At 42.0% G+C, this 25,928-nt stretch overlaps 1 protein-coding gene across 1 annotated transcript in view; it reads left to right on the top strand.

Moving 5' to 3' along the window:
- The first annotated feature begins 2,849 nt into the window (after positions 1-2,849).
- Positions 2,850-25,928, top strand: part of LOC106865297 (ATP binding cassette subfamily C member 1 (ABCC1 blood group)) — a 45,614-nt gene continuing 22,535 nt past the window's right edge. Inside the window, exons 1-12 of the mRNA XM_014895260.2 lie at positions 2,850-2,976; positions 13,382-13,558; positions 14,310-14,435; positions 15,680-15,817; positions 16,919-17,044; positions 18,037-18,098; positions 18,933-19,064; positions 20,086-20,313; positions 20,967-21,144; positions 21,877-22,038; positions 22,714-22,806; positions 24,110-24,313. Of these exons, the coding sequence (XP_014750746.1) occupies positions 2,929-2,976; positions 13,382-13,558; positions 14,310-14,435; positions 15,680-15,817; positions 16,919-17,044; positions 18,037-18,098; positions 18,933-19,064; positions 20,086-20,313; positions 20,967-21,144; positions 21,877-22,038; positions 22,714-22,806; positions 24,110-24,313 (1,674 nt within the window). The 5' untranslated portion in view covers positions 2,850-2,928. The remainder of the gene's footprint in view (positions 2,977-13,381; positions 13,559-14,309; positions 14,436-15,679; positions 15,818-16,918; positions 17,045-18,036; positions 18,099-18,932; positions 19,065-20,085; positions 20,314-20,966; positions 21,145-21,876; positions 22,039-22,713; positions 22,807-24,109; positions 24,314-25,928) is intronic.

Raw genomic sequence — 25,928 nt, 5'->3', positions numbered from 1 at the left:
CTGCTGTGGACTGTGCCCGCAGTCCAGCCCCGTCAGCCGGGCGGAGTGTCAGGGCTGCCGTGCTTTGTCCCTCGGTAATTTCAGAAATTGGCAAAGATCGGGAAAGGAAAATGGAAAATGAGCGAGAATTTCTCCCATGTGTGTGGCGGAGGAGTTTTGCACAGAGTCCCTGACAGACGTACTGTTGATTAAAAGGCCTCGCCAAAGCTGAGCTTCTAATGAAAAGGCCTTGCCAAAATGTAACTGTATACGGGGTGTTTTGCAAGCCTGAGGATCCCTGGCGTGTCTTGTGTGTGTGCTCCGTGTTGCTGGGATGAGTCAAGTGTTTATTTTGTCAATGCATTAAGTATTTCCCAAAGGAAATGCGGCCAGTGTGGGTGAACAAACTGAAGTTGCAATTGTCTAGATGGAGCAGCTTGCTGAGGCTTGAAGGAAAATGTGAGTCGTCTTGGGCAATAAAGCCTAAGACAAGACTTAAGTGTGGGGGTTGGGGAGGTTGTTAGGATTGTTTTGTTTTGTTTTCTTACATTTCCTCTCAAAGCAAATATTTATATGACAGTCTTCCAAAGCATCTCTGGTAGAGGTCAGTAAATAAAATTTAGTAAAATCAGAAGCGCTAGTGAAGTCAATGTGTTTCCTTAGCCCAGCAGTCGCTGTCAGTGAGTCAGAGCAGTGCTTGGCCCTGGCCACCCTGAGCCCGCTGCCCCGATCCGCAGGGTCACTCCGGGGACAAACAGCTGCTTATGTTTAGTGTTACGGCATTTTCACAGCCTAAACATGTTCCTCCGCATCCTTCCAAACTTCTCCGTGACTTTGTGAGTCACTCTTCTACCACACCTGATTTCCCGTTGATAAGTTGTTGCAATTTTCCACATTCCTTCAATTTCCTATCCTGCTTCAATTCGTATCCTACAAAAAACCCACCCCAAAACATACAGAATTTTGTGTGGTTCTTTTTTCTGCTTGCAAGGGAATCTCCTTTTAAAACAAGATTTCAGTTTATGTTTCTTGTATTAATCTGTGTTTTAAAGGATGCTGTTACAACAATGGTTTGTGAAATTCATGTTCATTGACTTTCTGGTACTCTGAGACCTTGGTTCTGTATCTCTGCAAGTTTGGCCTTGTGTCAATTCTGGTTTTTCTCATCCACAATAAATATTTTGAATTAGCCACATTCTTCTTCTGAATTTTTTTGCTTCCTCTCACATTAATTATTTACTCTGTATTTTGACTGTGCTTTGGTTTACAAGGAAATAGAATTAATTGGAAGAGAACTAGTTTGAAGCGGAACTAGTTTGAAGAATCATTATTTGAGGAGAAACATCATTGACATGGAGCATGACGATTGGTGACAGGAAAGTCTGGGGCTGAAAGAAAAGTATTTGGAATGTGAAACTTAAATTTTGTTAGTCTTTTAGCTTATAGTAATATCTTGAGAAAAACATATGTGGGTAAAAATGTATCTTTCTAGATACTGCTTACTTCATGTTTATTTGTTGTCCTTTGCAAATAAAATAAAGGGAATAACACTTGAACATTTAGCTATTCTCTTGCACTACTATAAAGATTTTAACATGATATGAATTAAGGTGTGGGTTAAATTGACGAACTCGTAGAACTTCTGACATCCAATGTGTGTGGTTTGACCGTTCTGTGATGATTCTGCTCCATTGATCAATGCTGGGCTGGACTTGGCTCTTTGACCTGACATCCTGAAAATGCAGGATCCAGGGGGACAGACCAGAAATATCACAGTCAATCTGGTGGACAATCTGGCCACCTCTAGCATGGCTCTGAAACTGCAGCTCTGAAAGTGCAGGTGAATAAAGAAGCAGTCTGTGATATATTTTTTGTATGTGTGATGCCTGCTTTTAAGTTATATGTTAAAGAAACGAGACCTGTCTCTTTTTAACAACTTTGTCAGTTACCATAATTGCCCTGGATGGACAAGAGCATTTTAAACTGTGGTTTGTGTGATTAAAGATTTCAGATGTTACTGTAGAGTACTATGTAACCACCCTGCTATTTCCTGCAGCATGCGATGCCATTCCTACATATGTACCACCGTACTCCAGCTGGTCTATTCTGGTACAGTAGTCAGGAGAGCTGACTGTGGATTTAACTGGTGCATTTTAAATAGGATGTGAAGAGTGCACCGTGAGACACAACCCAATGCAACCACAGGGCTGTGCAGTTAGCTCAACTGCTACATATTTTGATGCGGATCTGGTTGGAGATGAAGTTGCTTTGGCTCTGTTTGTGCGAGTCAGCTTGAACGAGTTTAGGGCATAGAAACCAGTACAACTGGTTCGCGCTGAGAAGTGAGCTATTCGCAGGTGAGCTCAGGCCCTCCCTAGGACCCTGCCTTGGCTCAGTCCCGCGGGGCCCGGGTGCCAGCGGGGCACGGCGGTCCCTCTCCTCGGGGGATACGTGGGGACCGAGCAGTGCCAGGGAGCGGGAGATGCCGTCATGCCCACCGCTGGCTCCGGTGCAGCCCGGCGTGCAGGTGCGGTGCGAGGCGCAGCGCCTCGGAGTCTGCTGGGGCAGCTGACGCGGGCAGACGGGCACGCCCGCGGTGCTCCGGGGACAGCGCTTCCGCCCCGGGTACGCTGCCGGGGGCGCGGGGCGTTTCTGCGTTGGACAAAGGCACGCGTCGGGCTCCGGCCGAGGCTCCCGGGCGCGGCGTTGGTGGCCCCGCGGGACCCGCGGTGCCCGCACGCGGCGCTGAGCGGCCGCCCCCGCCCCGCCGAGGCGGGGCTGCGCAGCGCGGGCGGCGGCGGCGCCGGGCTCGGCATCCCCGTGACGCGGAGCCAATCAGGGCCCCCGAGCTGGCGCTGCGGGCCCGGCCCCGCCCGCCGCCGCTCGGGCACGGGAGCTGCGGACGGGGAAGCGCTGCCGCGGGAGCCCGCGGTCGCTTCGCCGCGCTCCATGGAGATCGAGAGCTTATGCGGCGGGGACGCTTCCGAGCGCTTCTGGGTGAGCGGCGGGATGGGACCGCGGCGGCTGCCGGCACGGAGGGATGGCGGGGAACCGGGTGGGGCTGGGATGGTGTCGGAGCCCGAGGGGGCTGCGCCCGGCAGCGGAGGAGCGGGAGCCGGCGGTGCAGGCGCTGCCCCGGGCAGAGCGCGGAGCCGCGGTGCGGCCGCGGGCTGGCGGAGCGGCCGGGCCGGGCCGTGCCGGCTGCTCGTGGTCCCCGCCTGGGCGCGATGTCCCCACGGCCGGGTCGCGGAGCGGGCGCTGGCGCGCCTCGTGTGCGAGGTTTCCGGCAGGGAGATGCTCGGAGGGGGGAACTGGCGAGGGGGGACCGGGAAGGAGCTCCCGAGTGGCCGGAGCAGGGCTCTGCCCACGCGTGCGGCCGCTCGGCTGCGTTCCTCGGGGCCGTGCGGGTAACAACAATAACGGTGTCTGGCGGCTGCCGTCACACGAGAGCGGTGCCCGCTCTAAAGGAGCTTTCCGCAGCTCTGTCGAGTGTTTGTACAGCGGTATTTTTTTCGCTCTTCCTTAAAGAAGAGTGGTGAGTGCAGGTGCTGGAAGGCGGCTGTGCGCAGGTGAGCGCTGCGGGTCCTGCTCAGCTGAGACGCGGGTTCCCGTGCGGGGACGGGCGGTCCTGGCAGCGGCGAGGCACCTGGGAGAGCAGAGCCCAGTGAAAATTCATCTCAGGAGCAAACTGATTGTAGAGGAAATGAACAGCTGGAAGTTAGGAAAAGAAATGTGGAGTGAGAGCTACTGAAGTCAGCCTAGGGAAAGGAACTACTTGTGTATTCATCAGATGTTTGCCAAATAATTTGAGCTAATGAGCTGCCTTACTAGTGAAAAAATAAAATCGATGTCTCAATAAATACCATTGTACTGTTTATCTCAAGAACCATTAAGGTGTTACTGAGTAGGTATTTTTAAAATCATCAAGACTAAGACAATTAGTTTTTTTCAGCTGATCAAAAGTGACTCTGCTAACTTGCTTTTATATTGCTTATACTAATATCTCTTTTCTGCTATTTCTCAAGTTTTTCAGAACTGGCTGAGTCATGAGTTGTCATTGCACATTTTTTTCCTTTTCCCTAGAATGAGACTTTTCATTTGAAGGGCTTAAGAGAATACATGTTTCAGAATGAGTTTATGGAAAAACTGACTTGAGAGAGTAGTAGGATTGTGAAAAAGAGCTGCCAGCTCATTCTTTGAGCTATGGAATTGTAACACCAGGTAGACACAAGAACTACACATAGGATGTTGGAAGCAACTAGTTTATATAGGATTTCTGGCAACAGATTATTTTATTAGGAACTGTTCTCATATGTATTACAGCCATTTCGGGTATTTTTGTAAAAACTACATACATTTTTTCCACTAGTTGCATTGAATGCCAGTATTTTGGGATTTATCATCCTTCTCCAAATCACATGGACTCTGCCTTTCATTTCTTCCAGCTAAAGATCCTGTGGGTGTGGTTGTTTGATTTCTGGGTTCTTCTGATTCTGCAGAAGGATAATTGTGCATTTGAGTGAGGGTTAGATGTGCCTGGAAAAATCTTCATGCTGATCTTTTTTTCATAATTAACGTTCTGTTTCCACTTCGTTATTGCATCATTCCCAGTAGAAATGCCAGTTCGGGAGCTTATGGGTACTCTGACTTTTGCTTTTTCTGACATTTCCATTATTCCTGCTACTTAAAGCTGAAGTTGTAGTGGATTCTTAGAAATTATCTACGGATATGCAGTGTTTACAGATAGGTCCTGTGGTTGGGCTGCTGTTCTTCCTGGCTTCTGGACTGCACTCTAGTGCTTCTCAGAGCTGGGTGATAGCTGGATACACAGTGGCACGTGTTATTCATTCCTGTGGTGGCTGCATCAGCTATTTTGGTTGGTCCTGAAGCCTTGCTAGTGGAGCAGAGAGATTTCTGGCAAACTCAGCTTCAAGGAGATGATGTGTTTTCTGTCAAGGGTGATCCTGAGTTGTGGGCAACTCAGTTTTAAATTGTGGGGGAGACTGTGGCTGAAAGGACCTAATGGACCCTTAAAACTGTATGCTAATCTTCTTAGGCTTTGCTGGCCAGGATTTTTCTTGTTTGCACACCCAAGGAATGTTATTGTTGAAAGTTCTTGTCTGAGAATTAAACAGATTGGTTTTATTTAATGGTTACTCTAAAAGGTCAGGAACCCGAGGAAGATTTCCATCTTTTTCACTCCATTATTTTTTTTCCTTTCTCACTGTCTAACCCATCTCTATGCCCCTACTCAGTGTGTTAACTTCACTGCAATCAGATTTTACTGCATATAGTTATTTTATAGAACTTTGCTGCATCTTGCTTCCTTTGAACTAGACTCCCTTTTTAGACAAATATTGTTTGTCTTTGCTTGCTCTAGCATCACTGAGTATCTTTGAATAAATTTTCCATCCATAATATGAAGAAAGGTACAGCTGTGCAAGCTATTTACTGATAGCTGTTGATGACAATAAAAGCTGAAAAAACGTAGTGGACATGAGGTCATGTTTTGCACTACATGCATTCCAGTTCAGTGAATTTAAGGGCCTGTTCAAGCTGTAAAACTTTGTTGTGACCTGACACACTGAGATAGCTTTGGCCAGAATGTCACTGCTGTCTGAGCTGTCTGTACCTGGTTTCAATAGCAGCACACAAAAACGCAGAGGTGAGGCAGGGTGAGAGCACTGTGGTTCCAGGTAAGCAGGATAAGTGTCACAGCACATGCAGGACTCATTGTACACTTTGGCCTCCTGACCTGCCTGTCTGGAGATAGCCACACGTGCACGGTTGGTGGGCTCACTGCTTGTGCATTTTGAAATAATCTGCTGGTTTTTCTTTGAAACCAAGATTTTGTTCAGTTTTTTTCAGGGCTTGAAAGCTCTGCAGTATCATGGTTAGAGAAGTCTTTTCATGTTTGAAATTGCTAAAGGAAGAGGTTAACAGTTTTTGTGATACTTTGAGATTTCAAAGCTCTCAGTAGGGTTTTATGAAAAAGTGGGAAATTGTGCATCTGAAACTTTTGAGGTTCTTGCTTATACTTAAGGGATTGTGAGATAAACGGTTTATATTTATATAAGTTCCTATCATGTCGTTCACAGACAGACACTGTTTTATAAAGTTAATTTAGATAGAAGTTCTTTATTTCAATGGAAATTTAGCAGATTTTTTCCCCACAGTTTTCTAGTTGTGCTTTTCGTTGTTGAGAAATGATTGAAAGCAAGTAATTGCATTCGCTTCTCGGAGAAAAGCAAGTTTTGAACTTTTCTGTTTTGTTTTGAAAACTAGAGTCCTGTAATGATTCAAGCTGTGTAAACCCTGGCGTGTTTCTTCCCTGCTTGTTCAGGAGGCTTTTGTGAAGGCTCTTCACTGTTAATAAAGAAATGGTATCCACACACTGAGCTAGGTTTAGCACTTTGTGTGAAAACAAACCACAGAAGTAAAACAGACTGGCTGAGTGAAGGTGAGGCAGAGTCTCATGCACAAAATCTAGGGATCGACTTGGAGGGATTGGGCTTTGCTTCCTTTGCCATTGTGTAGAGTTCTGTCTGAGGCTTCAGGGCATTTTTGTCTTCCTAAATAAATGTATTTTCTTAGTGTTTGTCCAAAGACATTATTTGTATTTGGTTGACATTGTTGTAGTGGGAGAGATCCATAATGTAGCTTGATAGAATTTTATTAAGAAAAAAAAGTATTAATATTCTTTAATGCATTGCAATTATTAGCTGACATTTGTGAAGTGATACTGTGTGACATAAACAGCTGCTGTGCTTATGTTATTTATGAGGACACTGATGGTTTTACCGAAATAGACTTCTGAAGAAAAACCAGTCTTCTTATGTAAGGAGCAATTTCATGTTGTGAAGATGAGTTGGCCATGCCGTCACACATGAGATAGGCAGTGAATTGGCACGTCCCTGGGAGCTCTTTGCACTGAGATATGTCTGGGCTGCTTTTTCAGTGTGTTTGTGGCAAAGCTGGGGAGGGACTTGGAGGTGCTGTGGGAGGGTACTGGCTGAGCTTGATAAAAGCTGTGAGTGCAGTCTCTGCTAAAGAGTGTGCAGACCACAAAAGTGCTTATGTTTGCTGACACAGGAAGGTCATATGTGCACAGCGTTTGGAACAGAGGGGTAGCAGAGTGATAAACAAGGAAACCTTTAACAAAATGGTGCTTTATTGTAATTAACAGCAGACTGCATGATTCTCATGCTTTGGCTGTTGTGGTTTTTAGTGATGAAAGCCAGAGGCTTATTTTTCAGCTTTCTTCTGTTTATGGACAAGGGTCTAAATTTGCATAGAAAAATTAAACTTAGATTAGAAATGAAACTGATAGCTCTTGATCCAGAATAGATCAATTTAAGGGAAATATAGGGAAATTAAGCCTCATAATCTATAGTTGATGGGGATTTTCTGAACAGATGACCTGTCATTCTACAGCTGGCAATTCAGAATTGCTCAAAAAAGTTAAATGAGGGAAAAACCGTGGCAAAATGCCTGAATAACTTGTGCCATTTCATGCACTTACAATGCAGTTTACATTGAAACACTGTGCTATACTGGGACTGAGTGAAGGTCAGCCCAGGCTGGCTGGAGTCACTCTGGGTCACATCTCTAAAAAGCCTACTGCAGGGTACTGACCTTTTGCTTACTTTTAATAGAGTCAGAATTCCTTGCATTACTGTTTTCTCACTCTTTGCATCTGTGGTGGCTTCAGATACAGTTTATCCCAACTTGAGCTGTTACCTTAGTCCTTTGGTAAGATTATTACCCAGGTGTGTTCAGACTTCTCAGAGATTTGAGCTCAAGGTACAGGCTGTTGCATTATTAAGCAGAAGCCCTGTGTTTGGTGCAAGAAGGAGATGAGAGCAGGAATATTTTTCTTGTATCCTTTTAGGTAACAGTGGTGTCAGTAAAAAACTTTGCAGAAGGGTAAAAACCATCCTTAGGTTCTGAAGCTAGAAGTGGTAAATATTTTGTTAAGTGGCCAATTGTTTTGTCTTGGTACATGAGGATACAGCAATGTCTGTAGAGGCTAAATTTTAATTTTGCAAGTTTTAATATAATCTGCTATATGTTTCTCTGACACAAAAAATTAGCCATAGTTTGGTGGCTTTTAGCTTCTTAGATTATAAAGCTCAGCTCTTGTAAATACAACAGCTGCAGGTGCTCCTTTCTCTGGCAATTTGTTAGCACGTGCTTCTTATTTTAGGCTAATGGGGGGAAAAAAGGGCAGAATATGTTTTTTTTTTTCTTGGAATTTTACACACAGTTCCAGCTGATGCAGTGCTTTCTATAATAAGGGATCTCAATTTTTTGTAAACATAGGAAAAACTCACGTGGGGGTTTGGGACAAGGAGATACAGATACCTGATTTAAATTCAGGACCAATTATTGGAAGGTAGAGGCTTTTCCTTGTCTGTTAACGAGTCAGATCTGCATTATGTTAAGTAATTACTGCTGAGAACTTAAACCATTAAAATAATTTATAACTTGCTAAAACTATTTCTGATAGAAAACATTATGAGAAATTAAGGGCATTTTCTTGTTGCTAGAAACACTGGTGCTTCCCCCCCAAATCTTCTTTATATAAATGATAAAAAAATTGATGACCCTTACTTATTATGTGATTATTATTTTTGTAACTTTTCCATCTTTTGCTTTAACAGTCTCGTCTTTGACAACATGAAGATACTTTAAGAATAAAGTTTAGATTTCAGAGTTTGAAATGAAGGAGAGGTGTGGTGGCTTCCTTTTTCTGAGGTCTCAATCTGCACGTGCTATTTTGGGAGGCTGGGCTAGAAAACTTTTGTAGGGATTCTGGAGTACTTTTCCTGTACAAAGATCTGTTGCTTGTCTTACCAACTTGTCACTCCCTGTGATGTAGCCTGAACAGAACAGCAGAGCAGATCTGATGCTGGTGAAGATTGTGCCATGATCGTGCTCGTTTAGGCTCCATTCTGAATATGCTCTTAGCCACATGGTGAGCCTCAGCACAGTTTTCATGATCTGACTCCAAAACGTGAATGGCAGAACAAAGATGGCATATCAGGTATCAGGGACTTTTCTAAAGCAAGGTCGGAGTTCCTTTAAAATAAAGCAGCCTTAAAGAGAGGGGTCCTGTTCTGCTCTTCCCTTACCCCCTCCCTCCTGTGCACTGATGCAGCTCATCTGAAGATGCAGGCTCAGCCAGATCTGCCACATCTCCTGGCTGGGGAGAGGCAGGAAATTTGCTGTCTGAGATAGATGCCACGAGGCCTTTTAGCATACACTGACAGAGGACGTGGTTCTGTCAGCTCATGGTTTTATAGGTGCTGCACTGGGAGATTTTTCAGTCCTGTATCTAGAGCTGGCAGATTGTAAGACTTCCTATTTCAGTGGGAAAGTGATGATACCATTATAATGAAAGTTGTCAGCTGCAATTACAGTGTTGATGCCTGAGAGAGCTAATTACTTTCACTCAACTAAATGTAAACATTGCATTAAACAGAAAGCCTCTTTTACTGTTGGGGAGATAAGACTGAGAAACTTTATCTTGGTATTACAAGGGAGGTGGTTCTTCTCTGGGTGATATTGAAGTAGTGGGTACACAATGTCAGTATCAAACTCCATTTGAAGGAGTGAGTGTTGACCATGATGTTAAGATTCCGGTATGGTTTTGTAATTTCATTTTTTACATAGCTGTGTGGTAATATTTTAAGTCACTTTTCAGTCACAATTTGGTTCATGCAGGTGGATTTAACACTGGCTGTCAGCCAGTTTCTGCCAGTGAAAATTTTAAAATCTGCTGTGGGTCAAGTGGGATTATTGAAGTGAGAACAAGCAACCCCTGGCTGCTCACTTGACAGCCTTTCCTGGCTGCAGGAGAGGCAGCCAGCATCAAATGCTGTTATTGCTCAGGTTAGCCATACTGGAGCCATGTCCTTGGTCTGGCTTCCCTCAGCAAAGGCAGAATAACTGGTCTTTTGTGTTGAAACTTTCACTTACAGGTCTACTGCCAATGCTTTTATCTTGCCTGTTCCTGAAATTTTAGATAGGAATTAATATAGTTCTTAATTTTCCTAGGTTTTATGCACCGTTAAGTAAGTGGTTTACCTGTGAATGGATCCACTTGATCGAAGCGTTTTTTGTGCCCTTCTTGTAGACAGGTTTTCATTTCAGATGTGATAGGAGGCTTTTTTGTGCCATGAGAGAAAACGTGCTACAGGGCACTAAAACTGTGGCCTGGTATTTTTGAACTGTAGTGCTGATTATAGAAATGAAAACTGAGAAGTAGGTCAGGTAAAGTTAAAAATACCCATCTGCTATTCTGGGAAACTTGAAAATTGTTAAGGAATTTTTGAAAAGAAAACCAACCTGAAACTATTTAACATCTGAGATATGGTTCTTGTGGACTACACTAAAACTAACCCAGCAGCGTATCTCTCCCAACATCTACCGAGAAAGGAACAAGGATCACACTGATTCTTCTCCAGTGGGTTCCTGCAGTCACAGCTTAGAATAAAGGCTGCTTCCAGATTATACAGTCTAATAGCTTTACCCCCTTTTTTCCTCCTCTTCCTTTATGGCAGGAGGCTGCTAGTTAGTGTAGGCTATCAGAAGTTGTATCTGTCATTTGATATGACTGCAAAGTAGAAGAGTTAACTGATCAGTCAGAGTGAAAATCGTTAATCTGTGAGCTGAGAAAAATGGAGCAACTTCATGTTTTGGTAGAACTTGCTAAAACAGTGTTTCTAAAACTTGAGTCAGAAAAAAATTCATTAATTTTCTAATTAATGTCTGTTAAATACAAAGGACTGCTTCAGTGAGTGTTTCTGCGTTTTGTCTGTGATGGAAAAACACAAAACTGAAACTGGGTTTATATAAGGCAAAGGAGAAGCATGTACTTTCCACTGGCAGAACTAGTCTAGACTTGTGTAACTGAACCTGTAATTTAAATGAGAATGCATGCTGGTTTCATGATGAGAGTGACACGTTTCCCAGCTGCAGTGGAACCTCCTAAAGCAGCGGTGGCCTCTGAGCAGAACTTAGGGTGCGCCTGCCAAAAGGCAGGGAGGGACCGAGTTCCCCTTGGCTTTGTCCTCTGCGGGTGATCACAGCTGGGTTCGGACTGGAGCCTGTGTCCTACAGCCTGTCCCTGCCTGCCTGCTGTGTCACTGCCGTGGCCCCAGGGCCTTTTGGACCGCTGGTAACTGGGAGGCTGCAGTGGCTGTGGGACAGCCGTGACCCAGCCCCTGGGTGGAAGGGCTCTGGGGGGGTTTGGGGTGGTCTGCAGCCAGAATGGGGTCTGCAGCCTGCTCCTGTCTGTGCTGCTGCCGAGTGTGGACACTGGGAATGGCCCCTGGGGAAACAGCAGGAAAACTCTGCTGTCTCTTCACACATTCCGTCTCTTGCCGCCTGAGATGAATGTTAAATGGAAGTGGCTTCTGCATCTCACCTGTGTGTTGCCATTTCTTTTGTACAGAGAAGTGTTTTTAAAGCTCATCGTGCTCTTACTTGATAGCAACAGCCTCTGGATGAAATCCTGGAAACACATGAAAGAACTAGTGCTGCTGTTAAATTCGAGCAGTAGTCTTGCCCAAAATTGCCCTTTGTCCCATCTTTCTGTTCTGAACCCTGAAGTACCATTGCATTGTACACTTGTCATTTAGGCAAAAACAAACACCTCCAGATACCTTGTAAATATGAAAGTCAAATGGAAGGTTGCACATTTTTATTTTTTAGAATATCCTCCCGCCAGTATGCATAGCAGTCATACATACATTCTTGCTTTTATTTTGCCAACGTGGCAGTGACATTCATTACCTGCTCTGACCTTGGTGTTTGCCAGGTTCATTTTATAGCAGGCATTTACAAACATGGAAAAAGAAGTGAACAACTTTCTAAACAGCATGCTGATATCCTAAAGTTTACTCAATAAAAAGATGTTAGTGCTTTTGTTTGTTTCTCGTAAAGCTGATTATATCCTGTTGATTTGCTTGTATAATCCTTTAACTATCTTAATTTGTGAATTGTAAGCTGTTCTGCAGAGTCATGAGACTTTTTCTTGGCTGTTGTGCTGGAGTAGAGCAGCTGGGACTTAGAAAGCCAAAACCATTTGTGTGGTGGCAAATGTAAGGATGACTCAGCTGAAATTTCTGATGAGTTATGCAGTCAGGAAACCTAATAAGTATGTGGCTTGCCCAGAGCGTGTCACAGCCACAGCTTTGTCACGAACAACTTGTGACCCCAACACAGACACATTCAAACATAACTGGGCTTTCTTATGTTCCACCAGTGTTAATTCCCTTGAACTGGCTGTAGTGAGCTCAGAGATTTTTCTAAAAATTAAAAATGATACGAAGTGAGAAGAATTTTTGGAATGTTGGGGAATTAGAGGAGGAAAATAATAGCTGAGTGTCCTTTGTATGCTGTCTGTTTTATCAAGTCCTAGATTCTGATAGAAATTGAGGGAAAGGGGGAAGAAAAATGTATCTTCCATTCCTCTCTAGATCTGTGTTCTCTTTGTAATTGTGTTTGAAGCTGTTTATTCAGTGGAACAAGGGGACAAACAAGGATCAAAGTGTGGTGATTCTGGGCAGTGGGATCTGCTTTTGGCTTTGATGTTGGAATAGAGGGAACAGGCACTAACAGCTCCTTTTGGTTCTGTTTCCTCATCCCTAAAATGTGGATAATTGCACCTGTTTCAGTGACCAGCTCAGGCTTTTATAAAGGAGTAGGATTACTGACATTATGTCCCAGTAGTGGTACTGGTGTTTTGTGTGGTGTAAGCTGTGCAACTGCCTGAAAAATGCTTTGCACTGAAAAATTAACACTACAGTGAACAAGCCTTTGGGCATGGGACTGCTGCTCTTGGCTCAGTGACTTTTAAACAGAACCCTGGGAGCAATGCTTTGGCTGATGAATAATTGCAGCCCATCTACAGCTGCAATATTGTGCATTGCATTATTCTGTTATAGAGTCAAAAATCTACAGCACTTGAGAGGAAGTGTTGCATGTGATAATTTTTCACCAAGGTCAGTGACTTAAAATTTGCTGCATGAGATTTTCCTAACTCAGAGCAATCATGAATATGGTGTGAAAGCTCATGTTACTACTAAAGAGTCTGTCATTGTAAGTAGTCCTTGTGCCAGTAATTAAAATGGTCACATTTTTATTACTGTGAGCATCAGTTTTGGTTTAATTGTATGGTGATTTACCTTGGGTTGAGAGAAGTAGGAAGACATTGAATTATGTGAATTTACATTCTCTTCTTGTTGAGTAGGAAATGAGCTGCAAGGGTGAGCCTTTTACTTGGTTCTGTACCTTGTTGTTGTGGATCTTTTATTCTGAGTCCCTGTTTGTGGTTTTCAAATACTGAAGTTCAGTGTTGGCTTTTTCTGTAACTCAGCCTGTTTTCTTGCCCCAGGATTGGAATCTGACATGGCACACAGAAGATCCAGACTTCAGCCCATGCTTTCAGAACACAGTCCTGGTCTGGATTCCTTGTGTTTACCTGTGGCTCTGCTTCCCGGTGTACTCCCTGTACCTTCGCCGTCATGACAGGGGGTACATCCAAGTGTCCACCCTCAACAAAGCCAAAACGGTACGTGGCTCTTTGGAATCACAGCTTACTCGCCTCTTTGGAATTTACAGTCTCCTTTCAGCTGTATTTTAGCACAGTCTTGTTTTGAGCATCAGTCTTGACCCCTGCACGCTTCAGGTATAAATTATTTGTTTTGCTTGTGTATGTTTTCCCAGCCTTTCCTGTTTCCTTTGCCCTTTTATCAGGCTTTACGAAATTTACCCTGGCATAGCAACAAACATGCAAATGCTTTTAAAGACCAGTTGGAAAAGACTATTTTAAGGCAACTCAATCTCAAGGCCCTTATTTCTATAATAAAAATAATTTATTATCCTGTCAGCTTCTCAAGTTACACAGCATAGATTTCTAGAGCTGCTGCGGGTGTTCTATTCCACTTCTGTTGTGAAATAGGTACTTAGGTTTTTAGTTTTTTTCTTCCCTGGGGAATAAGTACAAAGTTTTAAGAAGAGCTGTAATAATATGGTGTATTGGAGAGGTATTTTTCTCTGCAATCTGTTATTCAGGAGACCAGTCTTCTGCTTCATAATAGACTGAACTACATGGTATTAAAAATCAGTAAACTTTTTTCTTCTAGTAGGAATTTGTAATTAAAGCCAAATTGCTTTTCTTTTGTGCATGTGGTAGAATTGCCCAAATGATATGATCTGATTATGACTTCTGCTAACACATAACATCTAGTGTTCATCTATATATCATGCTGCATTATCTTTGTGAATTGATGTATTAAAGATGCTTTTTTTTTAAATTGCAGGCTTTGGGCTTAATACTCTGGATAGTCTGCTGGGCAGACCTTTTCTACTCTTTCTGGGAAAGAAGTCAAAATATTTTTCGAGCTCCATATTTTCTTGTTAGCCCTACAATATTAGGTATAACAATGGTAAGTCCTTCTGCATGGCCATTGTCCATACAAAGCTGTAAGCAATAACACCATCCTGGTATTATTCACAGTCCTGTAATCCTTTAAGCTGCAGCCTTTATACACAGACTTCTTCTGTAGCTGAGCTGTGAAATACTGACTCTGGAATACCTGCTTGCTTTGAATAAAAAAATGAGAAAAAGCAGACTCACCTGTCTGTGCTCAGTGTGTTGCACATGAGCACCCAAGGCAGTTCCAGTTGTCTTATTTTGGTAGGCCTGAGCTGGCATCCATTGAATGGTTTGGCTCAGCCATGGGGTAGAGGAATCAACTCGAGAGCTGATTCAACCTAAATAATACAAACCACTGAGCTTGGGGGGAGATTGTAGAAGTAGCTCATTACAAAATCTCATATAAAATTCTTGTGTGCTGTCTTTGTGACACGAGATGGCACAGTGGAAAGCCTTGAAAGCCACAAGTCACACAGGTGTCCCCAGCTACTTCCTTTGACCTACATGTGCTGGGGTTTTCTGCTTTCACACCAGTGTCCCTGCAACCTGCATTTCAAGGAAGATGCCTTGCTATTCGTTTGCTGTCAGTTGCCTTGGGTTTATCACAGAGTTGGAATGGTGCTGATTAAACATGATGCTCAAGGGGACACCACAGCCCCAGCAACAACCAAACAAAAACCCCAAACAGCCCTCAAACATACTGATAAATGCAAGAGCTATTAAGTAGTTTGTGGTCATTTAATAATGCAACTGTCAAGCTTTTGTCAGGCTGATTGAAAATGCATGTTGCAGTAGATAAGTGAGATGTACCAGCTTCCCAAAAGACTCTGAAAACACAAAATACTGAAATAGACTAATACTTGGTCAGTGTTGTTTGGTGTTGGGATTAGTATGGAAAGAAATATATTTATTTTAAAAAGAACTAGTCAGGAAATGCCATAATTTCATGTTGATTTGTGATATAGAGCTAGAAAAGAAGATTGGCAGCTTTTGACAGTATTTTTGTGTATGTGATCGTTTATTTCTGTTTAATGCATATTCCTTTTTTGTCCACTCCTTATCTTTAGTGATACAGAGAATTTCCTATTTAAATGTATTTTTGAATTACACTTAAAATTTCAGGGGTTTAGAAGGTCTGGTAGATACTGGATTAGAAATGTTAAATAAGCAGACTTTAGCACTATACCTTTGACATATGCATAGCATATTGTAAAACTTAATTTGTGAATATGTTTTCATCTTATTTACCTACAGTTGCTGGCCACATTTTTAATACAGTATGAAAGATTAAAAGGAGTCCAGTCTTCAGGTGTAATGACGATTTTCTGGTTCATCTCATTGTTATGTGCCACAGTGATTTTTATATCCAAAATAAAACATGCCTTAAGTATGGTAAGTGATTTTTTTTAGCCTCATTCAGTTGAAAATAATCCCAAATGCTGCAGTGATAGAGTAGTTGCTTGGTAATTATGCCAGTCAAATCAGTTAATGATTCGTGTAGTGTACCTTCATTCCTTGGGCTCTAACTGCAAAGGAAGCAATAATTAATGTCTCCTGTTTTGAGATGCTCATGAGATTTATAATGATTTTAACTGTGGCAACAGTTGCCAAGAAAACTGGGTTGGCTGTTGGAGAAAGCGGATGTGTCTGCTCGAGTACTCTCAAATTCTGTGTAATCTTTGATATCAAACTGCTCTGGCTGCGAGTTCATGTCATCTTCCTGTTGACTGTGCAGTGATTTCCTGAAACGCTGTGTTCAGTGCTGCTGTGGTCTCACCTGCTTGGACAAAATCAAAGTGAAATATTTTTATGCCAACTTATTGCCCTGTAGTAGGACCACCTCAAATATCAGACTGAAAATGGCACTATTATTTCTTGAAAGCTTCAAGCTGCATTGGCAATTTTGAGAACTTTCTGCCAACTTTTGTCTTAAGCTGTTGGGAATGGGATTTTACTGGGGGTGTGTGCCCATCTATACCCGTGCTTTGATTTCTGTGGCTTATGTGTTATGCATCAGTCCCAGTCTAAAAAACTGAAAGAACCTCTGGGTTTTACACACAATGAAACAAAGTGTTATGTAAATTCTGGTCCTCTAAGTCTTATCTTCTGTGTGCATCATAATTTTAAAAATTTGCTTTCAGTATTCCTTGCTACCCAGTACATAAATGTCTTGCTCCTGTAAGGAATACAGTGACTTCAAATTGGGGCTATGTTGGCACAAATCATGTATTAAAGAGAACTTTTTACATAAGAAATTCATGCTTGTATTTTAATGGTAATGACTGAATAAAAATAAATGTCTTTCATATCTTCTCCCCTCTCATTACCTTCCCTTTACCAAAAGAGACGTTGACTTTAATTTGCATGGGGGTGAGTAGTGTAGCACTTAGTTTGCAGAATTTACAGTAAGGAGCTGTTTTCTGTTTAATCATAACATGTTAGTTAAAATTAATTCCTCAAGCCTTCTAATTGGAATTTTACCTTCCTTTGCAGGGTGCTGATGAGGATGCATTTCGTTATGCCACCTTCTGCATCTACTTTGTCCTGGTATTAGTAGAGCTCATCCTGTGTTGTTTGCCAGAGAAACCACCTTTGTTTTCTGAAACAGTAAATGATCCTGTGAGTGAGTCTGTACAGAGTGCCAAGTATCATATGTGCAATATTCTGTGTAATGGGCTACAGAGCCATAGTCTCCCAGATGACAAATAATTAAAATTCTGCTTTTTATTTGGTGATGCAAAGGAAGCCCATAATATGCAAAACTGGGGGAAGGGAGGGGCTGTATGTAATAAAAAGCATAAAAGTACTGTTGTACTCATTGCTGAATAGCATTCCTGAAGGATAAGTTGCATGTATTTATATTTATATTCGGTCCTGCTGCTGGCAGTCAGTGGGAAATAGTGATTGGAAATGCTGTGCTGCTGGTTATCTGATCTGTTCAGTGGGCAGTAGCATGTGCATTCATTTCATTTGAACATGGGGAAGAATTTAGATCTGGAAAGCTTTTGAACCTGGGCACATGTATTTGATTTCTGTTTTTACCTTTCTTATGTCAAGTGAAGATTTAACCAGCTCAGATGCAAGAGCAGCTAATGTTAGAGGGTGGTTTGGATGTAGATATTTAATTTTACCTAGGCACGATCTTTTTTGTGTGTGTTCTTAATTATCTGTACCAGCTCGTGGCATGGATTTAAAGTGACCCAAGAGATGCTGGATCATCCTTGTAGCACCTCTGGGTTACTGAATTTTTCATTCATGATTAACTACCCAATTAACATATTTGTGCCCTCATATGGTAGCATACCTTGCATTGACATGGGCACTGAGCACGACATCTGGAGACACTGTCTGGCCTCCACTGGCCTCCAAAATTCCTTCAGCTGTTTGTTGTGCTGTTGATATGGAGCACTGCTATTCCTGTGTCCCAGTGCTGGAGCTGCTGACAGCCCTGGAGCTGTGCTTGTGTTTGCTGAACAACGGCAAGTTTTAGTAATGTGAAGAAAAAATATTATAAACAAAAGGAATTTCAAAAACATCTTTTCTGCTTTGCTTGTTGCTTTTGGCCCTGCAGTCACTTTGTATATGGATTGATTTCTTTTTGTCTCCTTTAGAATCCGTGTCCAGAGTTCAGTGCTTCTTTCCTCTCCAGAATCACATTCTGGTGGATCTCTGGGTAAGATCAACCTGTTGCATAAGGAACCAGTTCAAGTGAGATGGCACTTTGAGGTCCTGCTTTCAGAGTTATATTAGCAATAATCATGCAACAGTAATTTTGGTTGCTTTGGTTGGTTGTTTGGTAGATGGCTTAAATTATTTTTTTTTTAACTTGTTTAATTTTTTCTTACTTCCTTTGTAGGGTTTTTGTAATTTAAAATTTTGCAGGTCTTTATTTAATGTGTTTGATGAAGGAATATAGTAAAAAAACATTCCTGGGAAATAAAAGGAAAAATTGTCTGCTATATTTAGAAACTAAGACATTGAAAATTATGACTTCTTTTTGTCCAATAGACTCTTTTTTCCCCCGTTAACTTAATTTTACTTATGCTGTGTGATTTATGAGTTAAAACACAGAAGCATGTAAAATAATATTGTGTATAGTTGTGGCTGGTACTTGGCCAGAGTTCCAACAGAAAGCTAGATGAAAGGAATTGCTTTGTGAAATTAAAGGCTAATAAAGATTTTGAAACTTGCTAGGCATGGGAATATTAATTGCCTGGCTGATTTTCAAATAAGATCATGTCATCCTTTCCTTTATTTTCCCTGGAATTTGAATTCAGTGGCATATCCTAGATCCTTAGATGTTTTGGTGTCTAGTTCTCCCAGTAAAGACAGGAGGATGTGTGTTTTAGCACCTGGACCTGCTTTGCTGCAGGCACTAATGCTTGTTTGCATCTTTATGGAGACCTGGCTCTGTTCTGGAGCTGAATGGAGCTGCATTTGTATATCTGTATATACACAAACATTTTTAGTGTTCTTAAATTTATATTGCTGATTCCTTCTAATACAGGTTGATGATTCAGGGTTATCGGAACCCTTTGGAAGCCAAGGATTTGTGGTCATTAAATAAAGAGGACAAATCAGAGGAAATAGTGCCAGGCTTGGCTAGAAATTGGGCAAAAGAGTGGTCGAAGACCAAGAGGTAAGTTCAGTTATCCTGGCTTTCAGTTCTGCCAAAATGCAGAGGTTTAAAAGCTCAAGTGACTCAGCCTCTACTTAGAGGTGTTTGTCATTTGTTACCAAACCTGCTTTCGTAAGGCCCCTGTGGCTGCCTGTGTTTGTCCTGGAGTGCACAGAGAGCAGGGACCAAGTAGGGCATTGTGTTTCTTCTTTATGAAGAGCTGCATCCACTTTCCCTTAGTCTTTCATGATACTGTGACTTTTGATGTGTGATTTTTTTCCCCTGGGGAGGGAATGTTTGGACACAAACTTCTGTTGTGTGATTTAGGAGCTTGGGCTCCCTCTGTAGTTGGCAAAGCCTCGGGAGGGTATTTCAGGGTGTAAAAGTGAGCAGCTTATTCCTTTCTTTTGACTATATAGGGAGTCTGAGCATCTAAGCCAGATGACTAAAATTAGAAAGATTGCATGCCTGCAGTCTCCATCCTCCTTTCATCATCCTTGGCTGCAGCAAACAGGAGCACCTTTTCATTGAAGGAAAATTGTGTGCTTGCTTACACAGGGTGTTTTACATACAGCTTGTCCTCAGAAGTTCAGAGCAGGGAGTTTAGCATAAGCCAGATGTAAGAAAAGAATGTGTTCAGTCCATTGGACATGTCTTGGCATTAACCTGACTTCAGTCTTTTAACTCTGGTGGTACAGTGAAGCCTTGATTTCAGTTTAAGTTCAGCCTACTGGGTTCTAGAATAATAATGTCCTCTGCTCTTTAAGCTTATGAGTTACAGCTTTATTCCTCATTCCCCAGGGCAGACTTAAGGGAGAAATGTACAGGAATGTTACCTTTCCAAGCAAAGAAAGCCATTTCTGAACAGCCAGTTCATTTAATTAGGTTGTGTGATTAAAAATGTTTGACAGTAAAACTAAGTTAAACTGTTAAGAATCGTAATAAGCAGCTCATTTACATCTCATTTATGTAGTGTGTACATTTTTCCAGTTGGCTTTATACTCGAATAAAGGCCACATTCTCTACCTAATCTTTTTTTCAGGCAACCACTAAACATGTTATATGCACCCAAAAAGCAACAAAAATCAGGCGACTCAAATGGTGATGTGACAGAAGAGGTTGAAGCTTTGATTATAAAACCATCTCAGAAGAGCTCTGAAGCATCTTTATTCAAGGTGTTATACAAAACCTTTGGACCATATTTTCTCATGAGCTTCCTTTTTAAAGCTGCACATGATCTCTTGATGTTTGCAGGCCCGGAAATTCTGAAGTAAGACCTATATGCTTTATTATTGTATTAAAAGTGTGTGAACAGGATTTAAAGCATGCTGGTATTTCACTCCCCAGTCTGATAAAATGAGGAGGAGATGTCATACAAGGAAGAGACCATGGACAAACATGATTTCAGTCCATTGGTTTTCAAATTACAACATCCTGCCATAAATGTTTAACTACTTCTTTTCCTTTTCAGCATCAGGAAGGCAGGGCAGGAACATAATCAGCAGTAGCAGGAGAGTTTGCTCAGTTCTGAGCTGTAATTATTCTGTGCCTGCACATCAGACTATGTGGTGCCACAGGGAGCTGAGGGGCTGGGAGGGGCTGTACTGCTTTGAGCTGAGAAGTGAAGGAACTGCAGTGGTTGTGTTTCAGGGGATGTGAGGCTTCTCAGTGCAGCTCCAAGAGAATGCAGTTCATGTAAGCTGTGTGTTACTTCATGTTTCAGACTGCTGTATTGAGGAGGGAGTGATGTATGCTCATACAAAATGATCTCCAGTTTCTAAGAAATCTGCTTAAGTGTTTTATCTAAGTTTGGTACTTCAGGTGCTTGCATGACCTGTACAATGTTTGGAATAACCTAAGGCTGCAAGCATGACATTTGGTTTTGTTTTCCATCTGTCAGAGGACTCATTTCTCTCTCCACAGATTGCTGCTCAAGTTTGTAAAGAACAAAGCTGCCCCAGACTGGCATGGCTACTTTTATACAGTGCTGCTGTTTGTTTGTGCCTGTCTTCAGACACTGATTCTTCACCAGTATTTTCATATTTGCTTTGTAACTGGAATGAGGCTCAAAACAGCCATTGTTGGTGTAATTTATCGAAAGGTATGTGTTTCTTTAAATATGTAACAATACTGTGACTGCCAATATGCACTGTCTGTGACTGTGAGAATGCATCACTTCAGTCTGAATAATAAGGTAGGTGACTCTGGTGTGCTGATTCCTAACTCTTAATAGAAATAATAAGCATGTCTAATTTATAAATAAAAGCCTTTAAGCCAAGGCAGTTTTCTAATTTGCTATTTAACATGCTTCTTCTCACTGCCAAGTAAGAAAACTTTCCTCATTTAGACTTGGAGTCTGTAGTGCTTCAGTTGGTGCAGAAATTAAAGTTGCATCTACACTTACAGCTTCGTTTGGGATTTACCAGCAGTGCCATGTTAGAATAAGCTGGAACAGTTTAGGAAGCTGTGGACTGACAGCTCTGTGTGAGGAAAATGTGTCACAAGAAATTAAGATTCCACTTCTTACACTTAAAACAAAAACACGTAACAAACCAAGTAAACTATACCCCCAAGCAATAAAACCACCAGCCCATACCCCAGAGTTTGCTTATTGACTTTAATTCTGTATTAGCTTAAACCCAGCTGATCGATTCAAACTGTACAGCCTGCATTTTACAAGGTGTATGGGGTAAACAGAATACGAAGGAGGAAAATGATTACTTGTAATTTTAAAGAGGCATTTCTGTAAAGCACTTGAATTCTGTGGAGAAAATGCAAATGACAAAGTGTATCCTCATGTTGTTTTAATTGTTTATTTTTTATCTACTCATAGGCACTTGTTATCACAAATTCTGCTAGGAAGACTTCTACTGTGGGTGAGATTGTGAATCTGATGTCTGTGGATGCTCAGAGATTCATGGACTTGGCTACCTACATAAACATGATCTGGTCTGCCCCTTTCCAGGTGATACTGGCACTGTACCTGCTGTGGCGGGTGAGCATTGTGTGTTGTTTCCTGCTCTTCTGGCTTTGGCAATTGCTGCTGCCATGATTCTGTCACTACACACAGCTGCTCTTCAGACCACTGGAGGGTTTGCAGCAGTGAGGGGAAAGTGCTGTTTATGAAGAAGCCATTCAGAGCTGCTTTTGTCACTGCTGTCAGGAAGGAAGGCAGGAGGTTCTGAATTTGCACATCTGAGTTCATATGGGGAGGATGCAGAGGGGAGCTGTTACCTTCTGGGGGACTGCAGCACCTGGAGTATCTCACTTGTCCCTTGATCTGAGTAAAAGTGGCCTTGGCTTTGTTCTCAGAGTAACCATAGAGCTGTTTGCTGTTTGTAGTTCACACAGCACTGGGCTGACTCTTCAGAAGAACAGACAAATCAGCAAAAAGGGGAAGTGTTAAAACATGTCTGTGTGTGTGTATAGAGATATATTTGGAGAGAGATTGATCTAATATGTACTTCTCTATGGGGGCTATATATATATATATGTTTGTTTCAAAAGTCAAAGTATATAGATATTAACCTAAGCCCCTGCTTGATCCTTCTCTTCTTCTCCCAAGCTGAAAACCTATTTCAGAATGATTTTCTGTCATGTATGCAGTGCTTTGAGCCAAGATCTAAAAAAAATTGCTGTGAATAAATGCTTACAATTATGTACTTTTCAGAATTTAGGTCCTTCTGTGCTGGCAGGTGTGGCTGTCATGGTCCTTCTGGTTCCAATAAATGCTGTGATGGCAATGAAGACAAAAACCTACCAGGTTAGCACCTCTGTGTAGTGCTTTAAAGAAACATCTGTTCTTTAACTTGTTCCTGGAGGCTTTTCCTTTTATATTTTTTTCCCATCCCTCTATCTATCCCTTAGAAAAAGGGAAAGGAAAGAAGGGTCAGAAGTGTTGTGTATTCAGATTAAACAAACTCATGTATTTTTCAGCCTTACAGCTTATCTGTAATGGTCTAAAAAGCTGCAGTAGTGAAGACCAAGGTAGCAGTTTAGGCAGCTTCATGAGATGTTCAGTGATTGAATTATTAGGAATTAGTTCAGTTTTTAACTTGTCAAAGAACTGAAGTGTGAAGGTAAACTACTGTCTGCCTAATGATCCTAATGGCCATGAATGAAATGATCATGTTTCCAGTATGTGTGGCTTGTTCCTTCTTTTTTTTTTCTGGATTTTTTTTGTTTCCTGGAGAGATGAAGAAGTTTTAGGTGTTGGCTGGTTTTGATCCCTTGTTGATTTTACTTAGTGGGGATCAGTTTGTTACAGAGAGTGAACATAACTAAGTGCAGACAAACTCAAGTTTCTACTGCACTAAAACTACCTCCAACAGCCCCACCACGTGTGTTGTGGCACAGACTTCACTACTACTTGAATTTACTGAATGTCAGAGGAGATTGATATATCAAAGTGAAACCTTTTAGCTCTACAAGTCCATTAAAGCATAGCCCAGCATTTGGTTCCTACAGAGGAGAAGCTGGGGTGGATACCTGGCCTGCCCTGGCCACGCTGTCCCTGCTCTGGGACAGCTGTGCCAGTGCTTGCTGCTGGCTGCCTGTGCTGTCCCTGCAGCAGTTCAGCTTTGCACTGCCCTCATTACAATATTTTAGGAAGATGGAAACTTAAGAATTGCTGAATGGAAAGCTTTTTGCCTTAGTACACCATCACAAACCATTGATCGTGTTGAAAATGAAGCAAAATCAAGTTTGGTCTAAGGTTAGATGCAAGCTGCACATCTTACACTGGCTTATTTTTTAACTGCAGATTGTACCTGAGTCCCAGGGCTCCCTGTTACAGGGTCAATCACACTTAAACCAGTGTGCCACACTTGTTTTGATCTTGGTGTGGATTTACAGTTACATGAAGCATTCTTTTAATTGGTTTAAAACGTCTTGTTAATTCTGCATATTTGTTTGTTCAGATAATATCTCAGATTTCCTGCTTGGGAAGCTAGTAAGCTTTTGATGATAATGAGGTAAATTTGCCATTGCAAAATACAAAGCTCTAAACTTTGAGGTTCTGCCAAGTATTGTGCTCTGTTAATTATTTTTTGCAATGTTGTTTTTAGGTGGCTCAAATGAAGAGCAAAGACAACAGAATTAAGCTGATGAATGAAATTCTCAATGGGATTAAAGTTCTGAAACTTTATGCTTGGGAATTAGCCTTTAGAGAGAAGGTATTAGAGATCAGACAGAAAGAACTCCAAGTCCTAAAAAAATCTGCTTACCTTGCTGCAATGGCAACCTTCACTTGGGTTTGTGCTCCATTTTTGGTAAGTGAAACAGATCTAGAAGTCTTCTCTCCTTTTTGGGATTGTGCTTTCCAAGGCAGCACTTGAGGCCTTCTTTTGGTTTTGTGTTTTAATCAGTTGAACCAAAATGCCCTCCAGAGTGGTGGATCCTTGAACACTCAGGGGTCCACTTCTCTATGGACAGGCACTGCTGTTTTCTTTGAAACTCAGTAACATCCAACTTGGATGTATTTTAGAAATTAATGGCCAAAGTATTGGAAAATAAAAACCTCCTCTCCTATATTTAGTATTTTTACTTGAGGAATCTGAGATTAAATGTATGGTCAGATTTAGGAGAATAAAAAAATCTCTTATTCCAACGTGTTTCTGAGAGCAGCAGGTGCTTACATTCCAGTTCCTGGCTGAATGGGATGTTGTGCTCCAGGAGTGTCTCTGGCTGGGATTCTCCCAGCATCTGTGTAAGAGCACTATGGAAGAGGCAGAACCATTGTGTAGCCTGAGATGGCTTCAAATTCTTACTTAAAATAAAAATCCATGATATGCAAACCATCCCTTCTGTGTTTGTGGTTAGCTTACATTTCAATTAATACAAGGGAGAGAAGAGTGAGATCACATCAAAATTGCTTTAGACCCCATCAGAACGAGGGGCCATTGCTCTTGTCTGCAGAAACAATTAAAAGCCATGACTACATTAGGATAAAATATGTGCTGTTCCAGTTGAAGGTGTTTAAGTGTACTTTCCAGTCTCAGATTCCTTCCCTGCAAACATTTTCAGTGTTTACATTATACCCAGGGCATGATGAAAGGCAGAGAAGCAGTGCCCTGGGTAGGAGGCATCAGCTGCATTCTTAAGTGAATGCTTTTCTAAAAGAAGACTGAGATTATCTTAATATAAATACATTATTAAATGAAATTTCTAAATAAAACTCTGCAGGTGGACTCCCTGGTGCTGTTGTGTGGAGCCTGAGAAGACAGAAGTGTGTAATTGCAGTTTTGGTCCAGCACACACAGGGGATGTGTGGCTCTGGCTCTGCAGGGGCTTTGCCACTGGGCTGCCCCCCCAAGTGCAAGGCTGCTCTTCAACATCTTGTTTCTTGGATTTTTGGGGTTTTTTTGTATGTTTTGATGAAAAAATTATTCCGAGCGCCTACTTGAAAGCACTTTTGACCTTCAAAACTTTTATTTCCTCTGCTCCTTCCCGTTTCCAAGGCCAGGGTTTTTAAAAGCATTGTTTAGTAGCAGTGTCAGGGAACCTCTGGTTTTGCAGTGCTTTGTTTGCTGATAAGGGTTTATTTCACACTGAGTGCTGCTAACACCAGAGTGCAGACATGCTGCTTGTGAGGTCATTCTTTAGACCCTGAATTGTTTTTGATCTCCAGGGGAGGGCTTTCTCCCTGGGCTGTGGCTGTCCAAACTAAGCTGTACAAACCAGCTACTGTCCAGGGCACAGCTGAGTCAGCTGCTGCACCAAGAACGATACATGTCTTCACAGCAGGCAGATTGTTTTAACAGAAATACTGATGCCTTCAGTGCTGTGCTTGGATGAGACTGTTCCTTAGGTGGAGAGGTCATTATTTCAAGTGTTTTAGGAGGGAGAGGTTTATCTACCTTGATTTCTTAAGTGGGAGTCTGTGTG

The sequence above is a fragment of the Sturnus vulgaris genome, chromosome 16 (assembly GCF_052056855.1).
Source record: "Sturnus vulgaris isolate bStuVul1 chromosome 16, bStuVul1.hap1, whole genome shotgun sequence".
NCBI lineage: Eukaryota > Metazoa > Chordata > Aves > Passeriformes > Sturnidae > Sturnus > Sturnus vulgaris.
The sequence above is the reverse complement of the archived record's forward strand: the minus strand, read 5'-3'. Positions and strand labels throughout refer to the sequence as shown.